We start from the raw sequence: 22,970 nt of genomic DNA, 5'->3' as shown, positions 1-22,970 counted from the left end.
CTACGTCCATCTTTCAATTCGGTACATCCAGAACCTCCCACAAGACACAATGCCTTTCTCCCACCACTCGCACTCAGGAGAATTCTGTCCTAGCCATGCTCAAAACACCTTGGAGCAAGTGATACAGACTGCCATATTACAAGGCATGGAGGTATTTTGCTTGAGCGAGCATATGCCGCGCTCCAGTGACGAATTATACGAAGAAGAAGTAGGCCTCATTGATATCTCTCAGTTTGCCTTTTTATCACCATTCTGATTCATGTTAGATCGAGGCCGGCGTAACTTCATCATCTATGATCAGCAATGAGGCAAAGTACTTTATGACAGCGATTCAGCTGCGGAAGAAATACGCCTCGCAAATCAAGATTCTCGTAGGATTTGAATCTGAATGGATTCGAAGCGACACTTCATTGAGACTCATACATGATTCGCTGTCTAGGCATCCTTTCGAGTTCTTTGTTGGGTCAGTGCACCACCTCCATGGAATCCCCATTGACTGGAGCCGAAAGCTATATTCGAAAGCACGAGAGGTGTCCGGCGGAACAGACGAGCGTATCTTTGAAGACTACTTCGATGTTCAATTTGAAATGTTGCAAAATTTGAAGCCTATGATCGTGGGCCATTTTGACTTGATTCGGCTTCACTCTGATAACCCAAACGCATCCGATGGAGGGTTTCGGAGTTGGACAGGTGTCTGGCAGAGAGTGGCGCGAAATCTACGATATATATCAAGCTATGGAGGGCTTCTAGAACTCAACTCAGCTGCACTGCGGAAAGGGCTTGAGATGCCGTACCCTGCAGCGGAGGTTTGCCAGGTATGAATTACTGAATTTAATCAGACTCATGTTGGGATCCCATATCTGATAAAGAGTCAGGAATTTCTCGCCTTAGATGGTCGATTCTGTCTTTCTGACGACAGCCATGGTATCGCTCACGTCGGGGCCATGTATCAGGAGATGTTGAAGTACGTGGAAGAGCAGGGAATTCAGAAGCTCTATTTCTTGGAGTTGGCCCCTGATGGGACGAATCAGGGGTTGGATCCAAGGTTTCCGCGGACGTTGGTGAAGTGTCGTTCTCTGGCAGAGGTGAAGAAAATGGCCTACTGGAAGCAATGAACCAAGTTAGGCGCAATGAGATTGTAGGAGAGCCGAGTGTCTTAAAGATGGGTGGCGGGAGCTTCATGGTGGAAGTCTACAGGGGAATGAACCAGGACCATTACCATAACAAGAGTAAGTCAATATGATAAATCCCCAGTCAAGATAGCGAAGCATACCACGGAACTCGGGTTTCGATATGCGGGGTATTATAGATCCATGAAGACTGATAGGAGGATGAGATTAACGTTCAACTGGAACTCTAAGGGTCTCTTGAAGTATTATATCTTGCGCCTGGAGAGCTTTCGTGGTTTAGTTTGGGACTTGAGTCTTGCCCAATTGTTAGATTTTATCTGTCTTCTCCTCATTCTCAATCGCCCTTCGCAAATTGAAACCATGGTCGACAATGCGGATATAAAGTGCAAAAGCCCAGGGGGTAGCAGGCCGGTCACTTGCACTGGTCCGTCTTCTTTTGACCTCGGTCCTGGGTATCAAGCGCCCATCGTCAGGAAGGTTTACAAACGCCGCTTCATCGGTGTTGCTCACCTGGCCCTCCTCAACATTGTCGTCAGTTGGGATGTAAGTTATCGGCTGCCAACAACACTCAAACAGAAATATTGACCGAGTAGTGGGTCACATATCCAACAGTCCCAGTAACATCAGCCGAGTTCTTGGGGGTTAGTGTGAATGCAATCACTTGGCTAAGTACGAGCACTCTATTCGCTTACTGTGTCAGCGCACCGTGAGTCTCTCCATTCTGGCGCGGGGAAGATAGTCCAGTCACATTTTAACTTTTACCAGCTTTGTTTTCCATACAGTAGAGCGCATGGGCTTGAGAGGATCGAACATCGTCGCTTCTGTGCTCTTGTTAGTTGGAAACTGGATACGATATGCAGGCACAGTGTCAGCGGTCAAGAACTATGGGGTTGTCATGTTTGGCCAAATTGTCATTGGTTTGGCTCAGCCCTTTTGCCTCTCGACACCTAGCAAGTTCAGTGACAGTTGGTTTACGGACCAGGGCCGCACCAGCGCTACTGCTATTGCTACCCTCGCTAATCCTCTGGGGGCAGCTCTGGGACAGTTTGCGAACCCGTACCTCGCCAAGATACCTGATGACTTACCTAGAATGGTCTTGATCATTTCTGTCATCGTGAGTGACGCCAACCTCATTTCAGCATTCCAGACGGAATCGATGCTCCATATACTAACAACGCGGGTCAACAGTCCTCAGTGGCATCACTCCCTTCTTTATTCATCCCATCAAAACCACCGACTCCACCCTCCGCGGCCGCTGCAGTGAACCGAACACCTCTGCTAGTGTCATTCAAGGACATTGCTGAAAAGCGGGACTTTTGGCTCTTGTCCCTGCCATTCTCTATCTATGTGGCATTGTTCAATTCCACTATCACTCTGATTAACCAAGCAGTCATACCTTATGGCGCCACAGAGGAGGAGGCGGGTATCGCAGGCGGTATTCTCATCGGTGCTGGACTTCTAGGGGCAGCAATCATATCACCACTGAATGATCGGTTCAAGTGGTACACGGGAACCATTCGAATCCTTTTCCCTATCACCTGTGCTATGTACATATCGCTCGTCTTCGCCCCGGCAAGCTCCTGGGGCATATGGCCCACGTATCTCGTTTGTGCAATCTTAGGTTTCTCATCTTTTAGCCTCGTTCCAGTCCTACTGGAGCTTCTGGCAGAGCTGACTTTCCCCCACTCCCCTGAGATAGGCAGCACCATCTCCTGGCTTGGTGGACAGATATTTGGTGCGGTCTTCATTATTGCCCAATCTGCGATGATTGCCGGACCCACTGGCAATCCACCCTACAATATGCACAAGTCTCTTGTCTTCTCGGCTATTTTGAGTGGAGTATTTTTGCCACTGCCACTGCTACTGAACCTGTTTGGAGATCCGACAGTACGCCAGAGAGAACAGATACACGATGAAGTCATCACAACTGCTTTGGGTACGGTTTGAACCAGTCTATGTATGTAGAGAACGACCCCTAGGTATAACGAGTCATATAGCCAATTCAATAAAACAGATGTCTACAGAGGCTATATAGAGAATGATTATGAGTCAGGTTATCGCATTGACGCTGGGGATAATGAATAGAGCTGCGAGAGGCAACGGTTCCCTTGGTAAATTCCTTGTGTTCCCCATGCCTTTTGCTTTTCAGATGATTATTGTCCAATTCGGGAGACTGGCATACGGACTTCGTGATCGAGGAGCGAAGCCCGAGTTCCGAGTCCCGACAGTTCAAGTATGACGTCCGCTATCAAAGCGACTTCCGAACTTTCATTCCCCACTTCCCCCCCAACCATTCCGGTTCATAATGCTGCAATCGCGGCTTTCGCATGTCTGTGATGCCTGTAAGGCACGCAAGGTCAAGTGTCATAGTCAGACTTAACGAAGGAATTTTCCTCGGCTACGGAAGCTAAAGCATTGCTTGTAGAGCCATCGGACCTTTCGGCGGACCCTTCTGTAGCGTGTGCGAACTGTCGCGTACGTGGCAAAACCCACCTTGTGATGCAAGTTGCTAATCTTATGTTATAGAAAAAAGGATATGATTGTGTTTATAGCCCCTTAAGGAGAAGATTCAAGGCTCGGAATTATAGCCCGAGGCGGTTTTTACCCGCCAGCTGCCTCCCACTGGAGGAGACAGACAGGGTAGAAGCACCAACACCACTGTTAACAGCTTCGTCCTCTGGAAGACATCCAGAAGATGGGGGAAGCAATTCCGGTGCCTCGCAATTCCAAGGTTTGATTACAGATGCATTATCTGGCCCTCTTTACATGGACCAACTACTCCAAACCCGGCAGCCAACGGGACGTACTCAAAATGCTTCTTTTCTCCTTGGAGTGAGTTCTCGAAAGCGACTCTTTACACGACTTGATACTTACTAGTTAAGCTAAGGCCAACGAGAATCATTGTATGCGATGGAGTGAACTAAAGCCTTCCTTTCCGTGGTGTTTCCTAACTTGATATTAGTGGCCAGCTCAAGTATGAGTTTCTTCTCCGACAGCCGGTTAAACGCTCTTTCAGCATGTTTAGGCAACGATGCACTAAAGTCACTTATTACACGGATATCACACATGGTCAAATCTCGTGTGGAAGTGCTCCATCGCAACCTTGGGCCGTCCAGTATATGGAACCAATCTGGCGAGGTTCCACGTCTCTCGCCGGATAGAAGACGCCACCTTATTGATAGTAAGTCATCGCTCCCATCGGAAGGCAAGGGCCGGTAATGAACATTCGACTGAGTTCAGTGTTTTTCGAAAATATTCATCCCTTGCATCCATTTCTGGACCGTCACGAATTTGAGAGCAGGGCATTTGCGCCCACTTTGCAGGCTGATCTTGCCAACGGTGTCTCGTGGACAGCTTTATATTATACGGTATTAGCTCTAGGTTGCGAATTTGACGGTGGAGGCTCATTCGCACCTGGCGATGGGGAAGCCTGGAGTCTTTTCAAAGTGGCACTTGATCTTTACCCGAGAGTCTTGCTACTAAACACAGATCTACTAGAGGTCCAGGTGAGCAAAGCTATACTCTTTCTTACTCTTCAAAAACAATCCAGCAAAACTGACAGTGTGTAGGCGATCACGGCCATGGTAGGTTTTATTCCTCCGCATTCTCTTTTTAATTGTTGCAAAATTGCAAAACATAACAATTGCAACAGGCCGTGTTCTGTCTTAATTTGTCCGGCACACAGATACAAGGAAAGATCATATCTGAAGCGGCGCGCGTTGCCCAGCGAGCATTCTTAAACAAAGCATCTACGAGTAGCGACGCCATAATTCGTAGCCGAGCTTTCTGGGTGGTGTATTACATTGAAAAAACGGTCACTTTTCATCATGGAACCACTTCGGTCAGATCATCCCTTCCTCCCAAGTATCTAGCTAACAATATCGACAGTTTATTGTAGACTGTGATGTTGGCTCGCCCATCCCTATCGTCCAAGAGGCAGTGTTCGGTGATTTTGACTGGTTTCTCACCTCAGTAAGGTTTGCAAGGCTCTATTCGCGCACCTTCACCGACCTGTTCTCTATAAGCGCAACGAATAACTCAAAGACGGCATATCTTGCCAAGATTAATCAACTAGAGAGGCTTCTAGAACAGCAATGTCAAACAATTCCTCCTCAATTTCGACCTGGCACCAAGCTGCGACCTCAAACATTCTCGCATCCATGTGAAATTGCGGCAGCTCTTCGGGTTCACTACCATTATCATGAGCTCAAGATTGCTCTTCACCGCTTGAAGCTTCACGTTACTCGCGACCAATCCTCCTCCCAGTCTCCAGCAGACATTATCGATATGATGAAGTCAGCACGTGCAGTGATTGATCTCACACGAGTCATTTATCAAGAGCCGTCCACCCCATTCTTGTAGGTTATTTCCTCTGCTGTGCTTGTTTCCATTTGTTGATATGTTCAGTATAATGATTTTCATGCCCCTAACGGCGTTATTCATCTTGTTCGACCTTGTTGTTCATTATCCGGCGCATCCCGATGCCCGCAGTAATCTAGTCTTACTTGAAAGTGTGACTGGCTATTTTAGTGCGCTTGAGTATGCTACTAGCGGATATCTACCAGGCTCTATGCTGATACAGTTTGCGTCCATCGCGCGCACATTTCATTCGTCTTCTCACCCGGCCCAAGTAGAAGATATCAACAACGGCAACAGTGGCATGGGTACAACGCTTGGCCACCCCTCGCCTGAAACGTTGGGCACCGGTTCCAGCACCAATAGCCAGATGCCCTGGGAGGTGAAACCTGACTTGAAAAACCCTAGTGATATATCAGATTATCTAACGTTACGTTCTCCTACCAGGTAACACCCCAGCCGATGAGCGACGAATCATCTCAAAGATCTTCATATTTTCCTCTAGATATATCTATGTTTGCAGATAGCAGGCTCACTCCTGGCCTGGAGATCATGGACCTCTTTGGAGGGCCACTGTCTGGTGTTGATTTCTTCTCTGCGTCAAATTGAACCGTTCTACTGAATCGACGATGGGTTTTGCCACTGGGATTCGCTGCTGATCGCAGTAGTGCTGGACCTTCTTGAACCAATATGCCATCTATGTCAATTTTTCTCAGCTTTTACTATTTTCACTAAGCAAAAAGATGATGTTTGTTGATCCTTTATCCACACTGTAGAGAGCCAAGCCGGCGAGGTGATCTACGGGACCTATACACATTCAACTAGCTCGCAGAACCATCCAGTGTATGGTACACCTATTAATGATGATAGGCTGCACAAGTTCTGAATGGAGAAATATAAAGACCCTTCGGGCCTAATAATACCTAAGGTATTTCTGGTATAAGGTTCTCCATTATTTTGAGGTAGCATTGAGAAGGGGCATGGTCGAGTTGTTTTAAGGATAGAAAGGAGACAATATCCGTCAAAAAACTTTCAATTCCTAGAATCTTGCTCTAATGCTCTTTAAAAGGTTTGGCTATGATCATATTCTTATACTAGATATTCGTGGTTAGTTTTTATCAAGTATCCAATCACTTTACGGCTATGTAAGTTTGATATACCCCCGGTGAAAGTCATCAGTATCCAGAGCAATCACAACCATCTTTCTCTATCTCCATTATGGCTCAGGAGCAAGCCGCTAGACTCGGTATCCAGACGGTCAATCACCTGGAGGCTCTTTCTAACACTCTCTTCAGGCTGAATTTGCCCCTTGAACTCAGGCTCGGCTAGCTGAAACTGCTTCAGCATGAGCTGTAGCGCTTGTATTACCTGAGGCGGTTTCTCTCCTGCGATGATATCAGTGTCTACCATTGCTGCAGCCAGACAAAAGGCCACTTACCCTCCCACGTATCAACCCATCCGGGGCTTAAAGCCAACACCTTGATGCCTCTCGGCGCAAGTTCTGCTGCGTACTTGGCGACTTGGACATTCATCCCGGCTTTTGCGATAGAGTACGCGACACCGTAGCTGACACCAGTCTTATTGATAAAATCCAAATCCGCCATGGCGCTGGATATGTGCACAATCTTCTTCTGGCTGCCTTTCTCGATCAGGGGCAAAAAGGCGTTTGTCGTCCATAGCCCGCCATAGACACCGGTACTTAACGGCAGGTCAAACATTGCGCGAACGGCTTGAGCATCAAATGGAATCTGGGTCGGGTTGAAGGACGCGGTGGCCATATCAACGGCGTTGGAGTTGTGGATAAGCACGTCTAGCTTCCCGCCTGTCACGGCGGCTGCCGCTGAGGCTGCCTCGAGAATGGACTTTGGGTCGGTAACATCGCCTTTGATAACGTGCAAATTAAGGTGATTGGAGGCGAGCTTAGATATACCGGGTGATTCGGGGTCTCGTACTATAGCCAGGACCGTGTTGGTCGTATCGGCAGCGAGTTGGCGCACGAACTCGAGACCAATGCCCTTGGAGGCTCCGGTGATGGCATATGAAGACATCCTTTATTTTTATTCAAAGTGAAAAATATATTCCAGTAATAAATAGCTTTGTTTGGTCTTGTTGCGATATTCGTGCCAGTGAGTTCCCCAGATTTATATACATTCGGCGGATTACAAACCACTCCGACCGGACGATCCGGTTTTCCCGATCCCACTGCATCTTCGACACCAACCGGCCGGTCCGTTTCCTCCGCTCCTTATGCCAAATCATGAACGCCACAACATCTGCAGTCAAGAGAAGAGCATGCGTGGCATGTACGGCTGCCAAGGCAAAATGCACGCCGCAGGCCGTCAACTTATGCCAGCGGTGCGCTCGTTTGGGCAAGTCATGCACCTACCTTGACCTTCCGCAGACGAGGCGGAAGCACAAGGCTGCACCGAGGTAAACCTTTCCCTAATACACATGGCACTTGGGGTATTAATTACGAATGTAGCCGTGTGGAGGTGCTCGAGAAGAAGGTCGACCAACTGATGTCGCAGCTGGCTGCCTTGACCCGACAGATCGGGCAGACATCGCCCGATACTTCTAACACGCTCACCACTGACTCGGGTCCGTCTCGTGATGCCGCGCTGGATTCAACAGATATTGCTGCAATGCTAGATGCTGCTAAGGACCCGTACCATGGCCTCGATCCGCCGACCAGCTCTGTTCTGGAGAACCAGCCGTCTATCGTAGATCGAGGGCTTTTGAGTGAGCTCGAGGCCGAACGCTTGGTTACAACCTTCCAGCGTGACTTTGTGCCAAAGTTCCCCTTTGTATTGATTGCACACGGCGAGACGGCCGCTCGTCTCAGGGACCGAGAGCCTTTTCTCTTCTTGTGCATCGTGGCCGCGACCATGGGCAGTGCGCACCCCCTGCGTAAAACTATCACCGAGGAGATTATGAAGCACGTTACGTTGAGGTTTGTGGAGGGTTCCGAGAGGAATCTCGAGTTGCTTCGGGGTCTGCTAATTCACAGCGCATGGTACTCATATCCTGCCGAGAAATATCACCCACGACTGTTGCTGTTGATTCAGTTTTGTGTTTCTACTTTGTATGATCTGGAACTTCACAAAAAGCCTAGTCTGAATTCTGATGAGCAGCGAGCGCTGCTCGGTACGTACTGGCTGTCGGTTGGGTGAGGTTGTCTGCGCTGGTAGATGTGGCTTCGGCTAACTATATGGTAGTTTCTGTGGTACACTCGGCCGGCCGATTATCATGAAGCACGACGGTCGAATCGATGAGTGCATTGAGAGTATGGCATTCACTGAGCGTCTATCAGATCGATGGATTGCGCCATTTATCCACCTACAGTCTTTCTTGGCGACAATGGATGAAGTTTACGCTTCGATGCAAGCAAGCGGTGGAAGGGCGCTCGTTCAAGTTACGCGCGGCTCTCTGCAGCGGCAATTTGATACGGTGAGGGCATCTGTAGAAAAAGATCTCGCGAGCTGCCCTTCGTCAACAGGTGTGTCTTGGACCCAAAGTGATTAATGGAGATTGACCAACCGTCGCAGGGAACGCAGTGCGCACTGAAATCAAATATATGGAAATACGACTCGAGGAACTAGCTCTTCGGGAGGAACTCTGGCTTGCAGAGCCTGCCAGTGCAGTCCGAACAACCATGCTGATGGGTATAATTCACCGAAGCAAGGAGCTCATTCAGACGATCACGAACCTATCGGTGTCGGAGATTGCCCAAATGGCAATAACTACAAGTGCTCGTATATGTGCCACGGTAGGCTACATGTCCACTGCAGTATTGACCCTTCTCAATCTTAGTACTGGCCTCACCAACTCTGCTAGGGAAGCCCAGGTGCAGGCCGTTGTTTATGCAGCAGACTATCCTAATCTTGTCACAGAACTTGCCAGCGCACTGGAGACAAAATTTGAGGGAATGTCTGCTGCAGACAAAGAGATGGACGTTGTGGGGAGCCTTTGCTCTAAAATGCGGCTGCTAGCACGTTGTTATCCATATCAAATCCGCGCAATTGTTGGAAGTGCGCCGTCCCAAGACGCAAGGCAGGATACGTCCATGATGGTAGTTCATGCCAATGAGGCTGCTATGACACCCCAAGTCTGGCCGTCTATCTACGGCGATATGAGCGACATATTTCCTGTGGATGACATGCAGTGGGATTCACTCTTGAGCAATTTCACAGGTTTTAGCTAGCATAGCTGATATGTTCTTTATGAATTATGTTATGAGACAGTCGATACAATATTACATGATTTTTATGATAGACGATCAAGGTTTCCGTATATACACCTGCCTACTTCAAATCCATAAAAGATCATTCCAGTGAATCGTTGATACATTATAATCCACAGTTATAAACCCCAGTCAAAGGATACTCATGATATCCGACCCCAACGGGTGGAACGGATTCTCCGATATAGGACCGGGTCGGCCGAGTTTCTGGTTGTAAAAAAAAAAAAAAAAAAGGGCTAGGGATTTTAATTGCAGTAAATATTTGACTACGGGACGGTTTTGCTTGGCAATCGCGTATTCAGACAATAGTTACCTTTTGTTGTTAATAAAAAAAAAATAAAAATAAAAAGGTCGACTTCGCTGATGTTCATGTCATGTGAAGATACCTCGTGATACTGGAGCCCTATAAATCATCCCAGCCTCGGCATACTACGTTGTCTCCCTGGGAATTTTCTGCTAAACGCTTCAGTTTCGCGAGAGATGGGCAGTTCACCTCAGACGGCGTCTTCCTTCGCCACGTGTACTATCGAATTTTGTGGCTCAGCCCAGGAAAAATACTCCTAGCGAAACTCTGCCGTGTCAGAATCTTAACCCTAAGAGGCAAATGGAGATTTTGCTGAGGCAAATCTGCTGAGGCGGTAGCGCTTGCGGCTAAAAGAACGTTGAGAAAGCGAAGTTAAACCCGAAAAAAGAAACCCCCAAAGAAGTATCCGATCGACAGGGCAAAAGAAAGGGGAAGTTCCTGCGCGGGACGACATCAGAGAGCTGCATTTTCCTTTAGTATTTATACCTGTCTAATCCTTGTCAAGTCCGATGACCTATCAGTATGATCCAGCGACTTTTTCATTTTCTTCAATCACAATTGCAAACCCAACACTCAACCGTTTTACTGACCCGAAGAAATAAAATTAAAAAAAGTTGGTGGAGAAAAATGCTCGACAGTGGTCACGGATTGGCCCTCCTCAGACCATGGGTCCACCTGCACCAGTGTCTGGATCGTCAAATAGTCCCATTGCTAAATGGTTGGACAGTCTTATCAGGGGAATTAACTCAATACTTCTTTGAGAAGATTAGCTTTAGAGAAATATGCCTCAGAGGTTCTGTACCTTTTCTGGAAGATTTAGGAGACAGGGGCCAATTGACCAATAATTGATAGGAGATTTAGGGGCAATATGAGTTAGGGCTTGATTCTAATCCTAAATTACTTTTGTAATTCTTTGTTCCGTAGAAGCTATTGATGCGGACTGTCTTTTCCCTTTTTTTTTTTTTTTTAATTTTTTATTCTTTCTCTACTGCACTTGGTCCCTGTCTTCGGTCCTTTGTCCCTTTTCCTCTATAAGCAGAGGGGTTCAGAAGATTTCTCTGTAGTTGTTGCTCAAAATCTAGCTTGAGCGTGCTGCAGCAATGGCCGAGTTGCACAACAGAAAAGCCGAAAAGGTATGCGTTTATCTTGCATTTGGTCTAGGAACAAAAGAATGAGGCGAGGAAGCAGAGGACAAGGCGCAAGTCATTGCTGACACCCTGTTCTATAGGCTATCGAGAAAGACACCACTCCTACTCTGAAAGAGCTCAAGGATGCGATTCCCAAGGAATGCTTCGAGTCCTCGGCCGTAACATCCCTCTTGTACCTAGCTCGCGATATCCTGTACTGCGCCATTTTGACCGTCGCTGCCTTTCAAATCCACCGCATTCCCTCATTACCGCTGCGTATCATAGCCTGGGCTACTTACGGTTTCTTCCAAGGTTGTGTCGGCACTGGAATATGGATTCTTTCACACGAGTGTGGTCACGGAGCTTTCTCGCCTAACCAGAGGCTTAATGACTTCGTCGGCTGGGCTGGGCATTCATTCCTGATGGTGCCCTACTTCTCCTGGAAGATCACCCACGCCCGCCACCACCGCTACACCGGTCATATGGAGAAGGATACCGTGTATGTGCCGTGGACAGACGAGGATCTCGCCCAGAAGAAGAACGTGCGGATTGAGCAGCTGAAGCATCTGACTGAGGAGACCCCGATTGTGTCTTTCCTGCAGCTGATCGGTCACCAGCTATTCGGATGGCAAATCTATCTGTTCCTGAATGCCACCGCGGGCACCAAAAGTCTGCCTGAAGGAGCAGGAAAGATGGGACCTGCAAACCATTTCAACTTTATGGGGCCACTCTTCACGGGCTCCCAGCGGGTTTCTATCGCTCTGTCTGATTTAGGACTGTTGATCATGGGCTCCATTCTGTACTATGCGTCTACCCAAATTGGCGCCTGGAATGTCGTGCTGCTGTACTTTATCCCTTATTTCTGGGTCCACCACTGGCTGAGTATGTCTCCTGCCACCCCCTTACGTATATGATTTTCACTTCGAGAAACAATTATCTAACATCAGCCCAGTCGCTATCACGTACCTTCAACACACTCACCCTGAAGTCCCACACTACACAGCCGAGGCCTGGACCTACACCAAGGGTGCGCTCGCCACTGTTGACCGCACAATCGGTTTTATTGGTCGTCATTTCTTCCACGAGATCATTGACTACCACGTCGTCCACCATCTCTTCAGCCGCATTCCATTCTACAAGGCCGAGGAAGCAACCAAGGCCATCCAGCCACTGCTTGGCGAAAAATACCACGAATCTAAGGACGAGAGCTTCCTCTATTCGCTGATGACGACATTCCGCAAGTGCATCTATGTCTCCGCGAAAGGAAGTTCCCAGCCCGGTGTTCTGCATTTTGTTAGGGCTGATGATAGCAAATAAGGAGTCTAAGGGTCCCTGGAGGGCTCTATTGCTCCCAAAAATGAGGCTCTGAGAGCGAGAGGATTTTTGCAAAAATAGACGATTTATAACATAGAGGTGTACATTTGGAGTTTATTGTGTCATTGCGACTGATACCGGCCCACTTGAGGTGGATGTTTGAGACTTTTGTTTCTAATCACTTATAGACGGTCTAATTTATGGGCAATCGGCCAAGATACCAACGGGAGAAGTATTCAAAACTTTTTGTTTCCCTATAAATTATTTGTGTAGACGCATAGATACCTTCAGAGTCGGGGAAAAAACCTCGTACTTTGTAGACCCCTTAAGATGGGAATTGCGACAATGGGACGCCTGTCCCTCCTACCAGAACAACTATCCTCCTTTTTATTGGAAAGACGATCGTAGCCTGATCCTTTTGCAACCTTCGTGGGAAATCCAGGCATTATGTGGCTCGAATAGCTATAGCCAATTACTTCTATGGAAGGAACGTCTTAACTCCGCATATGTTGATAATTATACCCTGCAATCAAGTTATCACAGTTGAGTAAAATCAGGGTTTGGTCAGAGTCCCGATTAAGGTTATCGGGGGCTTACTAGCACTGGACCCAGTAGTGAACGATGGGTCTCGTTTCCTTATATAATTGGGTGAAGATTTAGTTCAGATTGTGAGCATGTAATCACTAATCGAAGTGTTGACTCTATCTCAGGCTCCAAATCTAGACTGACATTTCTTCACTCGTCATAGCTTTTCAAAAACCGGCATGCGTTTCTCTATGCCATCCGTCAAAGCCTTGGACACTGTTTGTATGGGAGCACTGTTCTAAACAGCCATGTAGCGAAGGCCTTCGGAATGATAGCATTCGTTAGCCATTAGACGATCACTGGGGTAGAAATCAAAAACCAGACAAGCTAAAACGGGAGTACAAGCCCCAAAAGACTCCTTACTTTCCGCAATAGTATAGTCTCTAGACCAGTTCAACAGTTCTTTGGTCCCTTGCACAGTAATCGGACTCTTCTTTGCAATAAGACTGGCAATATCCAAAGCCGCTCTTACCATTGCCTCTTTCGAATCATGAATCGAGTTCACGAATCCCACTCTGAGAGTCTGTTCTGCGCCAGAAATCCTCGCTGAAAGTGCTACTTCCTTCACCCAGCGGCAATTGCCTACGATCTTTACCGAAATTTCTAGCAGATCTCCAGTCCAATTATGACATAGTCGGATGGGGGAATATCTTCCAGACTAGCCAGCTCGATTCTGGCAGGAAGTTGGGGTTTTATCCTCACCATCTGTATAGCATATGGATCTCGGTTGACCTCAGTTTATAACTTGTGTTCACAGGATCCCTGCCAGCAATCTTCTAAACATAAGCTCAAGGGTCACTCAAATCATATGCTCCACTGTCTAGGTGTAGCTCCATCATTTAGCCTTCGTGGGGCAACCCGACAGATCGGGGTTGTTCACTAATCCAAAATGAACGCGATGTCCCCATGATGTACCACCACCAGGTTGACCTCAGCCGGGAGTTCTACGCTTTTCTATATCTTGGAGCATCGTAACCCATCATCAATCACCTGCAGCGCTGTGTTATCTAGCTAGTGTTTCTGAGGATAGTAGTATCGTAGGCAGTACAGAGTAGATCAAGTCTCTGAGCGATCGAAGAATCAATGCAAGATCCCTAAAACTAGGACATATCAGACTCAATCTAGACAACTGTTCAGTCCAAGATAACAGCTAATTGTTAAGGTAGGGTTCCTTGATAGACACCTGATTTTGATGGCTAATCGATAAGCTTATCGATAAGGCGGCTAGACCGTCGGCCCTCAAGCCGGCAACCAATTAAAAGCAGACCATTAGTCTCCACTCCGCAAAAAGTCGGACTTTCAATTTTCAGTCCGGGAACTATTTTGTATCTCCGCAAAAACAAGCCAGCTGAAGGGCGCCCGTTCTTTCGTTTTTGTCGTTTTTCGGTGTGGATCTCTGCTTTATTTCTTTTATTCAATGCAGCAGGCAAAGTGAAAATTGAATTATAATACCCTCTTTCTCTTACCAAAATGCAAAACATCGCCCACAAACCGGGGGACGTGGCGCGAGAATCGCTCGCGTCGCCACTCCCGACGGATGCCTTGCAAACAAAGCCCAATGTGTCGTCTTTGGGATCGTGGTCTCATTTGATCGCTGGCGCGTGAGTGGTCTATGAAGAAATATCCTATAGCATACATACTAAGACTCGTGTCAATACAGCGCAGGTGGAATGGTCACGGCGGTTCTCACAAGCCCACTCGATGTCCTCCGAACCAGGTACGATACAATCGCAGAAATCTTGCTTGCACAGATTTATATCAGAGGGTTAACATGATTTGACACCACTATAGGTTACAAACAGACTATTACCAAAGCCAAGCAGCCAAGTCTCGTCCGGTTCCTACACAACCCCATCTTCGTCCATCATTCTATCGCACCTCCCTCCTTCACTTCCGTGACACATTCGAAATCCTCTTCTCCATTCACCGCGTGGAAGGCTGGCGAGGTCTCTTCAAGGGTCTCGGACCTAGTCTGACCGGAGTCGTTCCGGCCAGCGCAGTAAAATTCTACACATACGGAAACTGCAAACGGCTTCTTCCGGAGATCATCGGATGTGAGAAGGATTCATCACTCGTGCACGCCCTGTCCGCTGCATGCGCCGGAATAGCCACCGGCTCAGCCACAAATCCGATCTGGGTGGTTAAGACGCGACTTCAGCTTGATAAGGCTGGGGCCCGACGATACAAGAATAGCCTGGATTGCGCCAGACAGGTTATGCAACAGGAGGGACCAAAGGGCTTTTACCGGGGCTTGTCGGCGAGTTTCCTGGGTACAATTGAGACGACACTGCACCTGGCAATGTATGAGAGGTTCAAGTCAATGATCTCGAAGAAGATTGATCTCAATGAGAAGAGCGAGACAAACGGATTTGTTCAGGGTCTTGCCATGAGTGGAGCTTCGGGTTTGTCAAAGTTGATCGCGTGTTTAATTGCGTATCCTCATGAGGTAAGTTCCGTGACTAGTCTTCTTCGATCAGGAGGTTTCATCTAACTCGTTACAGGTTATCAGGACTAGGTTACGACAGGCTCCGATGGCGGACGGTCGCCAGAAGTACACTGGAATCCTTCAGTGTGCGCGGTTGATTCTGAAGGAAGAGGGTGCAGCAGCGCTGTATGGAGGCTTGACGGCACATCTCCTTCGGACGGTTCCTTCCGCTGCTATTACAATCGGCACCTATGAGCTGGTCCTCAAGGTCCTCGAGCGTCGCTAGGCTCGTGTTTCAGTGAGGCCCAGGCCTCGATATTCCCTTCTCATGTATTATAGATGTACGATAGACCAGGTGCAACGATACCTTGTAATATAATAACGACATTCAAGATAAAGGCAAATGTTGATAACCTTTCAGGAGATCGGTTAGTTTGTCGGCCGAGGCACATGCTCCTTCGCAATAATCCAGAGTCCTTCATGAACACCGACGATAACCCTACTTGGCGAGGAATGCAGGCGAAACATCGGTACATGTTGGATACTCACCCATTCCCTCGATCACCACGTTTAGCCAGTGACCCCCGATATTCCATGTGGGTACAAGGGCTCCATAGCTTGGGTTTGGCATACAACTAACACGCTGTCCAGAAGATGAGCAATAGCTCTACGCCAGTCCCATCGAGATAGGCAGAACGTCATCCCACCATACGCGCAGAGAGAGATACGAGGGTTTCGAATCATAGAGGAGGGGACTTTGCATATCGCCAACCCCTCAGATGCATGTTCTCCTGGAAGAGGGGGCCATTCATGTGCGTCCTTATACTCTTAGGGTAAGGATCTCCACCAGTCAGCAGAGTCAACAAAACAGACACTTATCGGAGACATGGAAAGAGAAGCGGGGCAGCATAGAAGGAGCAGAGCCGATCTGATGTACGACGTCAGCTGCATTTTGACCTGGCCCTCGAGACCGAGATTATCCGAGGGACACAGCCAATGAACTGCCAACCATTGCACCTTGCACTGCTACTAATAGGACAATAAAGGACAAGGGGATGGTGGTCAACTTTACCACTGTCCTGTTTGATACACCCATCTACTACTACGCTGAACTTCACACACCATGGCCACTCAAACGGAGTCTGTAGTGGAAGTACCCATAACTAAATCCACAAAGCCCCTGGAAAAGTATATCCATCCGCCTGAGTCAAAGCAAGACCGTGAGTAGCCAGAGATCCGATCACCAAACCACAAAGTGCTAAGACGACCTAGTGAAATATGCGGACTTAGTCACCATTGACCTGTCGGAGTTTGATCGCCCTGGCGGAAAGGAGAAGCTCGCAGCGCAGCTAAAGGATGCTGTTCACGAAGTTGGTATGTACCGATTCTCTTTCTTGCCTGTTTCGTCAACTCCACATAACACCAAGCTGATGTATAGTTGAACAGGCTTCTTCTACGTAACCAATTTCGGCCTCACCCAAGAACAAATCGACCGGCAGTTCGCCATTGCGAAAGAATTCTTCTCACTCCCAGAGAAAGAACGTCTTAGTTTCCGCGCCCCCTTAGAAGAGGGTATCTACAATGGCTACCGACCTCTGGGTTCGATTGAGATCCTGCCCGGACTTCGCGACAATATCGAATTTTACAATATCATGAAATTCCTCCCCCAGTACGATCGGACCCATCCAGACGTAGTGAGACGCTACTGGGAAGAAATCGAGAAGTTCCACCGCCACTGCCACGAGCATATTGCTTATAAACTCTTCCGGCTGCTTGCAATCATCCTGGAACTCCCAGAAGACCAGCTTGTGGACGGACATCGCTATGAGGCAGAATGCGACAGCGGTCTCCGCTACATGTGTTACCGGGCCCGCACACCCGAAGAGAACGAGAAATACAAGCATCTCTACTCCCGGGGACATACCGACAACGGCACCATCACCTTCGTGTTCCAGCAGCCCGTCGCCGCCCTCCAGGTCAAGAAATACGATGACTCGGAATGGGAATACCTCCCCATCCGTCCCGGCACGCTGTCGGTGAATGTCGCCGATATCATGACCATGTTGTCGAACGGGTGGTTGAAGAGCGGCGTGCACCGCGTCATCGTGCCCCCTGAGGATCAGCAACACTACGATAGGCTGGGACTCTTGTACTTTGTACGGCCGAGCGATCGCTTGAAGTTGAAGAGTGTGGATAGCCCGTTGCTTCGGAGAGAGGGGTATCATAAAGATACCACCGACATCGATATCCCGGCGCCCGAGTGGACCCGGACGAGGATCAAGAAAAACTGGACTAGGTCCCCGACGGATTTGGGTGAGAATGTTACTATGGGGGGATTCAAGGCAAAGGTTTTTTACGAATGATTGATCGTATCTTTGGGGCCTTACTCCACGGATTATACCTAGTTTTTTGCTTCAACTCTTCCATGACCAATAAGACTCTTTTGATCTCGAAATTGGAAACCCTGTTTGAGAACTTATTCGAGAAACTTGCTCAACGAACCACTTATAGTACCATCGTGTTGGGGTACTTGCATAGTAAATGTGCTCGAAACTTGATGACCATGAAGCTCAAGTGGGGAAGTTCGGATGAATTACTTGTTTGATAATGATCTCGAGCGCGTAGTCAGTACTCTGTAATGTGTAAGAGATCCACCTGCTTGCCAACTTGTAACCGGGCAGCCAGCGGGACCGATGATATACAGTTTCAACCCATTGGCGGGCCGCTCCAATAACTTTGATCGGCGCTTTGGCCTTATGTTCTCAGGTCTCCACAACACCTGTCGCATTCTTTGGTGAATAATCCGCCACTGGGATCAAATTAAAGTGCAGCTAAATTAGCAGAAAGAGGGGGTTCTGCATAGACAAGAAGAGGGGTAGACGGGAAGAAACAGGGGAGTAAACTGTATACTCTGTTGACTAAAAAGCTACTATCCGTGCACAGATCAGGGCTCAGCTAGCCACCATCTCCATCCAAACTTTACAACCGACTCACCCTTGTCCTCCCCGCCAAGGCAGACGCACGCAACATCTCATTGGTAAGAATCATGACGCCCTCATCAGCCCCGATCCCAGGCTTCGAGAGCAGGAAACCCGGTTTCGTGGCCAAGGCGACATGCGCCGTAACCCGGGCAGAAACCTCAGTTTCATTGGCCGAGCCCCCAAGACAGCAGCCCACGCCCTTGTCCTGACAATAAAGTACGGCGTCAATGCTGTTCTGTACCCCTCCCAGGTCCGGCATCTTGATCTGCACGTAATCCACGGCCCCCGCATCAGCGAATTTCCGGATATCCTCGAGCGTATTGCACCATTCGTCGGCGACAATCTGGACCTGGATCGACCGCTGTCGCAGGAGTTGCCGCAGATTCGTTAATCGTCGGATTTGTTCGGACTGAGTGGGTTCGATGATTGGGGATTCGATGAGCAGATCGTATGGCTGGGCGGATCGCTGTAGCTGACCAAGGAAAGACACTAGGGTTTCATTGTCGGGGAACAGATCACCGATTGTTCCGTAGACGTCGAAGTGAAGTCGAGGACGGTATCCAGGGCTTCCTCGCTCTTGGACACGTTGAGATACTATCTCTATATAGTCTATTAGGGCTTGGCCTTTGGGCCCTATGTCGTGTACATGCACGAAGGAGGCATGGGGGAGCATTGGGACTCGTTTCATAATCATTCGGTCCAATTGCAAGTGATCGTTCCGGTGACAAGAGGCCAGGATGTCAATCGGATGACGTGACAATGCGGTCCCCCATTCGCGCGATATAATCTCAGCCATGGTGCATCGATGCACCAATGCAGTAGCCGCGAGGAGCGCCTGCGTAATCCCATATCTAACGGCGGAGTGCAATTTGGCATGCTGTAACTCCGGCCATGGCCCGTCCATCACAATTGCATTTTGCCGAAATTGAGTAACGTCGCATGTCAGGAGTCGAGGCTTGACAACAGACTCTAAGATAGGAAGATGCTCTTCGGCGATGAAGAGGGGGTCCCGAGACGCAGCTCCCGAAAAGATAACGTCCGCACAATCACCAAGTGCAATTGTCCCGTTTGGGAGATGTATCAGGATAGAGATAGCTTGACCAGCTTGTACTACACTCTTGAAACCGGGTGTTTGAGGGCGTATATTGTCAATTAGTGGATCGTATGTTGGACTCTGTCGGACTGCTTGGAGGTCTTTCACGAAATACCCGGAAAGACCGACAACGAATTGAACATCAGATGGGTGCATGATACTGGTGACAATTGATAATACCTGGTTCTAAGGGTCTAGTACGATGCAAAGTACCTACATATATACTTCCGGAGGAAAACCCACACAGTAGTTCAGTCTGTGTGGATCTCTTCCCACCGGAAGGAAGCTGGACATGGAGATGTGATCGGCGTCAAGATTCTGTGCCTAGTTTGACCCCATCGAGCTCATGATGCGAGTATGCACCTCTGGCAATGTGTTCAATTGACGAAGTCGCCCAATGCCCAGGTACAGGTAGTGTACGTTCGTCTACAATGCCGACCTACAGTATTATATCAACATTGCTGCGACAATCTGTTAATTCACGTGACGTCCCCATTAGGCCAGGTTATTCCGAGAGTCGGAACCCTCTATCACCGTCTCTCACGATGATTGTTTTCTAGATGCCACTCTCGGTGATACTAAACACTTTTTTTGCAGATAAGGAATCATTTTTCTCTCAGGCACTGACTTTTCTTCCATAATGGCGCCCGTACAACATGGCCCTCACTTTATCACAGTCCACGCAAAATGTATCCAAGCCTGTCAATAACGGAATTCTCTCTCGATATTCGACACTGTTAGCAGTCAAAATTCTTAAGCATTTTCGACCTTGCCACGGAAATGTTCTCATGTTGACAGACAAACTATGTGTGAAGTACGGGCGCCGTGTCCATTTGTCTGAAGCATCAACACTGCGTTTCATACAGCGGCATACGTCTATACCAGTGCCAAAAGTTTTATGTTCCTTTACTCATCATGGATTGACGTATATCGTGTTGGAAAGAATCAAGGGGGACATCATTGGTAGTGGCTGGGTTCACCAAAATGAGGAGTCCAAGGCCAAGCTTCTTTCACAGTTGGCAAAAATGGTTGCTGAAATGCGGGAACTCCAGCCTCCTGCTGATATCGTGGTCGCTTCCGTTGATGGTGGACCACTCTTCGATTGTCGTGTGCCGGGACGTTCTTTACACTTCGGCCCATTTAATACAGTCCAAGACTTCCATCGGCATTTACGAATGGGCATGGAATTTGATCCCGGCCTTGACCCCCAGATCCAGGATCTTATCAACCAACAAAGCAAAACCTGGCCATCGGTCTTCACCCATGGGGACCTTAGCAGCCTAAATATTCTCATTCGTGGAGATGATATTGTTGGTATAATCGATTGGGAAACGGCTGGCTGGTATCCATCATATTGGGAGTACACATGTGCCCAACAGGTCAACCCACAAAACTCCTTTTGGGTTAATGAGATTAACAAGTTCCTACAACCAATGCCTCAAGAGCTGAGGATGGAACGGATCCGTCAAGAATACTTTGGGGATACATGAGTAATTCTGGCTAACTACCATGACTCATATAACGACTTCCTTCAATTCCATTAAGTCGCATGTTAGGACCTTTCTCATATCCAAGTTACCCTGACCATCAAATTGGTGCTGGTCTTTCTTTTTCTGACCATAACCATTCGCCTCGTTATGCACTTGATCCCATCTCGTGATGCTCGTTCCAAGAGCCTTTACATCCGCGACGAGTAATCCTAGTGCCTCCTTTACCCATGAGATACAATTCCACCCCGGTTAGCCTTCTTGGGTAGGAGTACTGCGCAGAATTTGGACCAAGCGACTCTCATCCACTACCTTTCCAACCACAATACAAACAAGTAGCATATTAGTAGAGGCGAGTGGACAGTCACACTCCTCAAAGTACTATTCTAAGCCCTCTCCCGCTTTTAGTCTCTTCTTTGCGTGGTAACAGACACCCATACCCCTCTCTATTTCAACCGTTGGCCCAACAACCAAGGCCCAGTAGTATCTAGATTAGGCAGAATATTAGTCTTTCTATATAATACATTAAAAGGCTCCTGGGTAATCAACTTACATAGTTTCCTTGCCTAACATTGTCGGCTTGCCTCCACGTATAGAGAGCCACATAAACGATCGTTGCTAGATAGTGTTGTTTGGATGGTTAGATAAAAGGCAGGCAATATAGTAATTAGAGCTGGTATTACTCAAATAGTTAGAAATAATATATCTATCTTCTGAGACTAGCCATAACTTACAAGTCGAAAATGTAATAGCAAGGGCTTTGTATACATTTATCTACTTAGTTATAGACCCTCTCCTTGAAGACTTGGCTACTCTAGGATAGAGGATAGAATAAGGATATGGATTGTCTTGCAACTCACCTCCTCGATCCGTATTGCTCTAAGAATAGAACTAAACCAGTAGACGCCTAATTCGTCTATCCAGTTTGGAATATACATTAGGCATCGATTGGTGATTTTCTTGTGGATATCTCTGTTTCGAATTGCCGCCTTATCATCTCAACTAATTATTGTGTATAAACCTGGTGATGGTCAACATTCGTTGGTTGGTCGCCGGCCCAGCTCGTGACTGGGAATCAGTCGGAATAGATATAGAGCGTTCCAGAGATATATCTCGCTAATAAAAATGGGTGTTGAGACATCGGATTATGAGTGTAAGCCTGAACTTGGCACTATGCTGTGTGACGCGAGTCTCGACCTCGAGGGGAAAAATAAGATAAAGCAAAAAAGAATGACCGACGCAGGGGTCGAACCTGCAATCTCTTGATTCGTAGTCAAGCGCCTTGCCATTGGGCCAGCCGGCCAATTCATGGTTTCATTCATCCTAATTAATAATATATTCTATTATTATTTTTTAACACCCGCATCTAAAAATGCAAAATATTTCTTACAGAGGTTGCACTTGTACAGTTCCTTCAAAGACCGGAGTCTTACCATAAGCCGGAATCCAGCACGGTTCAGCTGCTATTAACCTTCAAGACAGCTTACAATTTACTTGGCGGTTCTATTTGGTATGCTTTCGAGGGGTTTACCGACAAGGTCAACTTCGTTGAGATTATATATATTCAAACCATGGGGCTTGTTGTACTGAACCAATCAATGTTTTGGCAAATGCTTTCGGGCCAACTTCCAGCCCTAGAAAGGATGCACAATCTAAAACATCTAATGAAGCCAGTAGTAGAAGACAGTAGGAAAATCCTATTTCAGAACCTTGGCATACCTCAAGCAGGGTTGATTGCCAAGTTGGAATACGAGCTTCGATATAGCAGGTGAGGTGCCTGGAAACACAAAGAATACGAACTTATTAATTATTGATTTCAAATCAGCGTTGAGTCACAACAACCTTCACTGATAGAGCTTTTCCCGGAAATGTGTGCATACAAATGGGGTTGCGAGGATGGTCTACTTTCAACACCCCAAGGAAACAAC

General features: G+C 47.8%; 10 protein-coding genes and 1 non-coding gene across 11 annotated transcripts; 8 read left to right on the top strand and 3 right to left on the bottom strand.

Annotated features, from left to right (window-relative positions):
- Positions 1-49: 49 nt before the first annotated feature.
- F9C07_2077120 (Polymerase/histidinol phosphatase-like protein) lies at positions 50-1,115 on the top strand (the record flags this gene model as incomplete). The annotated part of the gene is made up of 3 exons (XM_071508831.1): positions 50-208; positions 267-815; positions 870-1,115. 3 exons carry the CDS (start codon positions 50-52, stop codon positions 1,113-1,115), a joined length of 954 nt encoding a protein of 317 aa, XP_071367375.1.
- Positions 1,116-1,490: 375 nt separating this feature from the next.
- On the top strand, positions 1,491-3,077 carry F9C07_2076070 (major facilitator superfamily domain-containing protein; the record flags this gene model as incomplete). The annotated part of the gene is made up of 4 exons (XM_071508819.1): positions 1,491-1,673; positions 1,724-1,836; positions 1,896-2,244; positions 2,319-3,077. 4 exons carry the CDS (start codon positions 1,491-1,493, stop codon positions 3,075-3,077), a joined length of 1,404 nt encoding a protein of 467 aa, XP_071367374.1.
- Positions 3,078-3,419: 342 nt separating this feature from the next.
- On the top strand, positions 3,420-5,937 carry F9C07_2264035 (uncharacterized protein; the record flags this gene model as incomplete). The annotated part of the gene is made up of 10 exons (XM_071510175.1): positions 3,420-3,499; positions 3,556-3,605; positions 3,657-3,962; positions 4,018-4,033; positions 4,093-4,311; positions 4,371-4,636; positions 4,700-4,714; positions 4,783-4,971; positions 5,019-5,488; positions 5,538-5,937. Exons 1-10 carry the CDS (start codon positions 3,436-3,438, stop codon positions 5,935-5,937), a joined length of 1,995 nt encoding a protein of 664 aa, XP_071367373.1. The 5' UTR covers positions 3,420-3,435.
- A 740-nt stretch (positions 5,938-6,677) lies between these two features.
- F9C07_2237001 (putative short-chain dehydrogenase) lies at positions 6,678-7,534 on the bottom strand (the record flags this gene model as incomplete). Its single annotated transcript, XM_041295318.1, has 2 exons — positions 6,678-6,871; positions 6,925-7,534. 2 exons carry the CDS (start codon positions 7,532-7,534, stop codon positions 6,678-6,680), a joined length of 804 nt encoding a protein of 267 aa, XP_041151205.1.
- Positions 7,535-7,743: 209 nt separating this feature from the next.
- F9C07_12777 (uncharacterized protein) lies at positions 7,744-9,687 on the top strand (the record flags this gene model as incomplete). The annotated part of the gene is made up of 4 exons (XM_041295306.1): positions 7,744-7,916; positions 7,969-8,652; positions 8,702-8,982; positions 9,032-9,687. The coding sequence occupies 4 exons, from the start codon at positions 7,744-7,746 to the stop codon at positions 9,685-9,687; spliced, it is 1,794 nt and encodes a 597-aa protein (XP_041151206.1).
- A 1,443-nt stretch (positions 9,688-11,130) lies between these two features.
- F9C07_12776 (fatty acid desaturase-domain-containing protein) lies at positions 11,131-12,474 on the top strand (the record flags this gene model as incomplete). The annotated part of the gene is made up of 3 exons (XM_041295307.1): positions 11,131-11,163; positions 11,259-12,039; positions 12,110-12,474. 3 exons carry the CDS (start codon positions 11,131-11,133, stop codon positions 12,472-12,474), a joined length of 1,179 nt encoding a protein of 392 aa, XP_041151207.1.
- A 2,052-nt stretch (positions 12,475-14,526) lies between these two features.
- Positions 14,527-15,767, top strand: F9C07_12775 (putative mitochondrial carrier protein; the record flags this gene model as incomplete). Its single annotated transcript, XM_071507893.1, has 4 exons — positions 14,527-14,657; positions 14,717-14,821; positions 14,848-15,502; positions 15,558-15,767. The coding sequence occupies 4 exons, from the start codon at positions 14,527-14,529 to the stop codon at positions 15,765-15,767; spliced, it is 1,101 nt and encodes a 366-aa protein (XP_071367372.1).
- A 678-nt stretch (positions 15,768-16,445) lies between these two features.
- F9C07_1938213 (2OG-Fe(II) oxygenase family oxidoreductase) lies at positions 16,446-18,152 on the top strand. The gene is made up of 3 exons (XM_041295309.2): positions 16,446-16,701; positions 16,754-16,855; positions 16,928-18,152. The coding sequence occupies exons 1-3, from the start codon at positions 16,605-16,607 to the stop codon at positions 17,842-17,844; spliced, it is 1,116 nt and encodes a 371-aa protein (XP_041151209.1). The 5' UTR covers positions 16,446-16,604; the 3' UTR covers positions 17,845-18,152.
- Positions 18,153-18,460: 308 nt separating this feature from the next.
- On the bottom strand, positions 18,461-19,711 carry F9C07_12773 (putative methylaspartate ammonia-lyase; the record flags this gene model as incomplete). The annotated part of the gene is made up of 1 exon (XM_041287504.1): positions 18,461-19,711. The coding sequence occupies one exon, from the start codon at positions 19,709-19,711 to the stop codon at positions 18,461-18,463; it is 1,251 nt and encodes a 416-aa protein (XP_041151210.1).
- A 250-nt stretch (positions 19,712-19,961) lies between these two features.
- F9C07_1938255 (kinase-like domain-containing protein) lies at positions 19,962-21,293 on the top strand. The gene has a single exon (XM_041287496.2). The coding sequence runs from the start codon at positions 20,212-20,214 to the stop codon at positions 21,043-21,045; it is 834 nt and encodes a 277-aa protein (XP_041151211.2). The 5' UTR covers positions 19,962-20,211; the 3' UTR covers positions 21,046-21,293.
- Positions 21,294-22,273: 980 nt separating this feature from the next.
- F9C07_t227 lies at positions 22,274-22,345 on the bottom strand. The gene has a single exon. It is a non-coding gene; the product is annotated as a tRNA-Arg (tRNA).
- Between the last annotated feature and the right edge of the window lie 625 nt (positions 22,346-22,970).

The sequence above is a fragment of the Aspergillus flavus genome, chromosome 8 (assembly GCF_009017415.1).
Source record: "Aspergillus flavus chromosome 8, complete sequence".
Lineage (NCBI taxonomy): Eukaryota > Fungi > Ascomycota > Eurotiomycetes > Eurotiales > Aspergillaceae > Aspergillus > Aspergillus flavus.
This window is presented reverse-complemented; position numbering and strand designations above follow the sequence as displayed.

Coding starts and splice junctions, on each gene's coding strand:
- F9C07_1938213 (XM_041295309.2), top strand. CDS start 16,605: ATGGCCACTCAAACGGAGTCTGTAGTGGAAGTACCCATAACTAAATCC. Junction 16,702..16,753: donor GCCTGAGTCAAAGCAAGACC/GTGAGTAGCCAG, acceptor AAGACGACCTAG/TGAAATATGCGGACTTAGTC. Junction 16,856..16,927: donor GGATGCTGTTCACGAAGTTG/GTATGTACCGAT, acceptor ATAGTTGAACAG/GCTTCTTCTACGTAACCAAT.
- F9C07_1938255 (XM_041287496.2), top strand. CDS start 20,212: ATGGCCCTCACTTTATCACAGTCCACGCAAAATGTATCCAAGCCTGTC.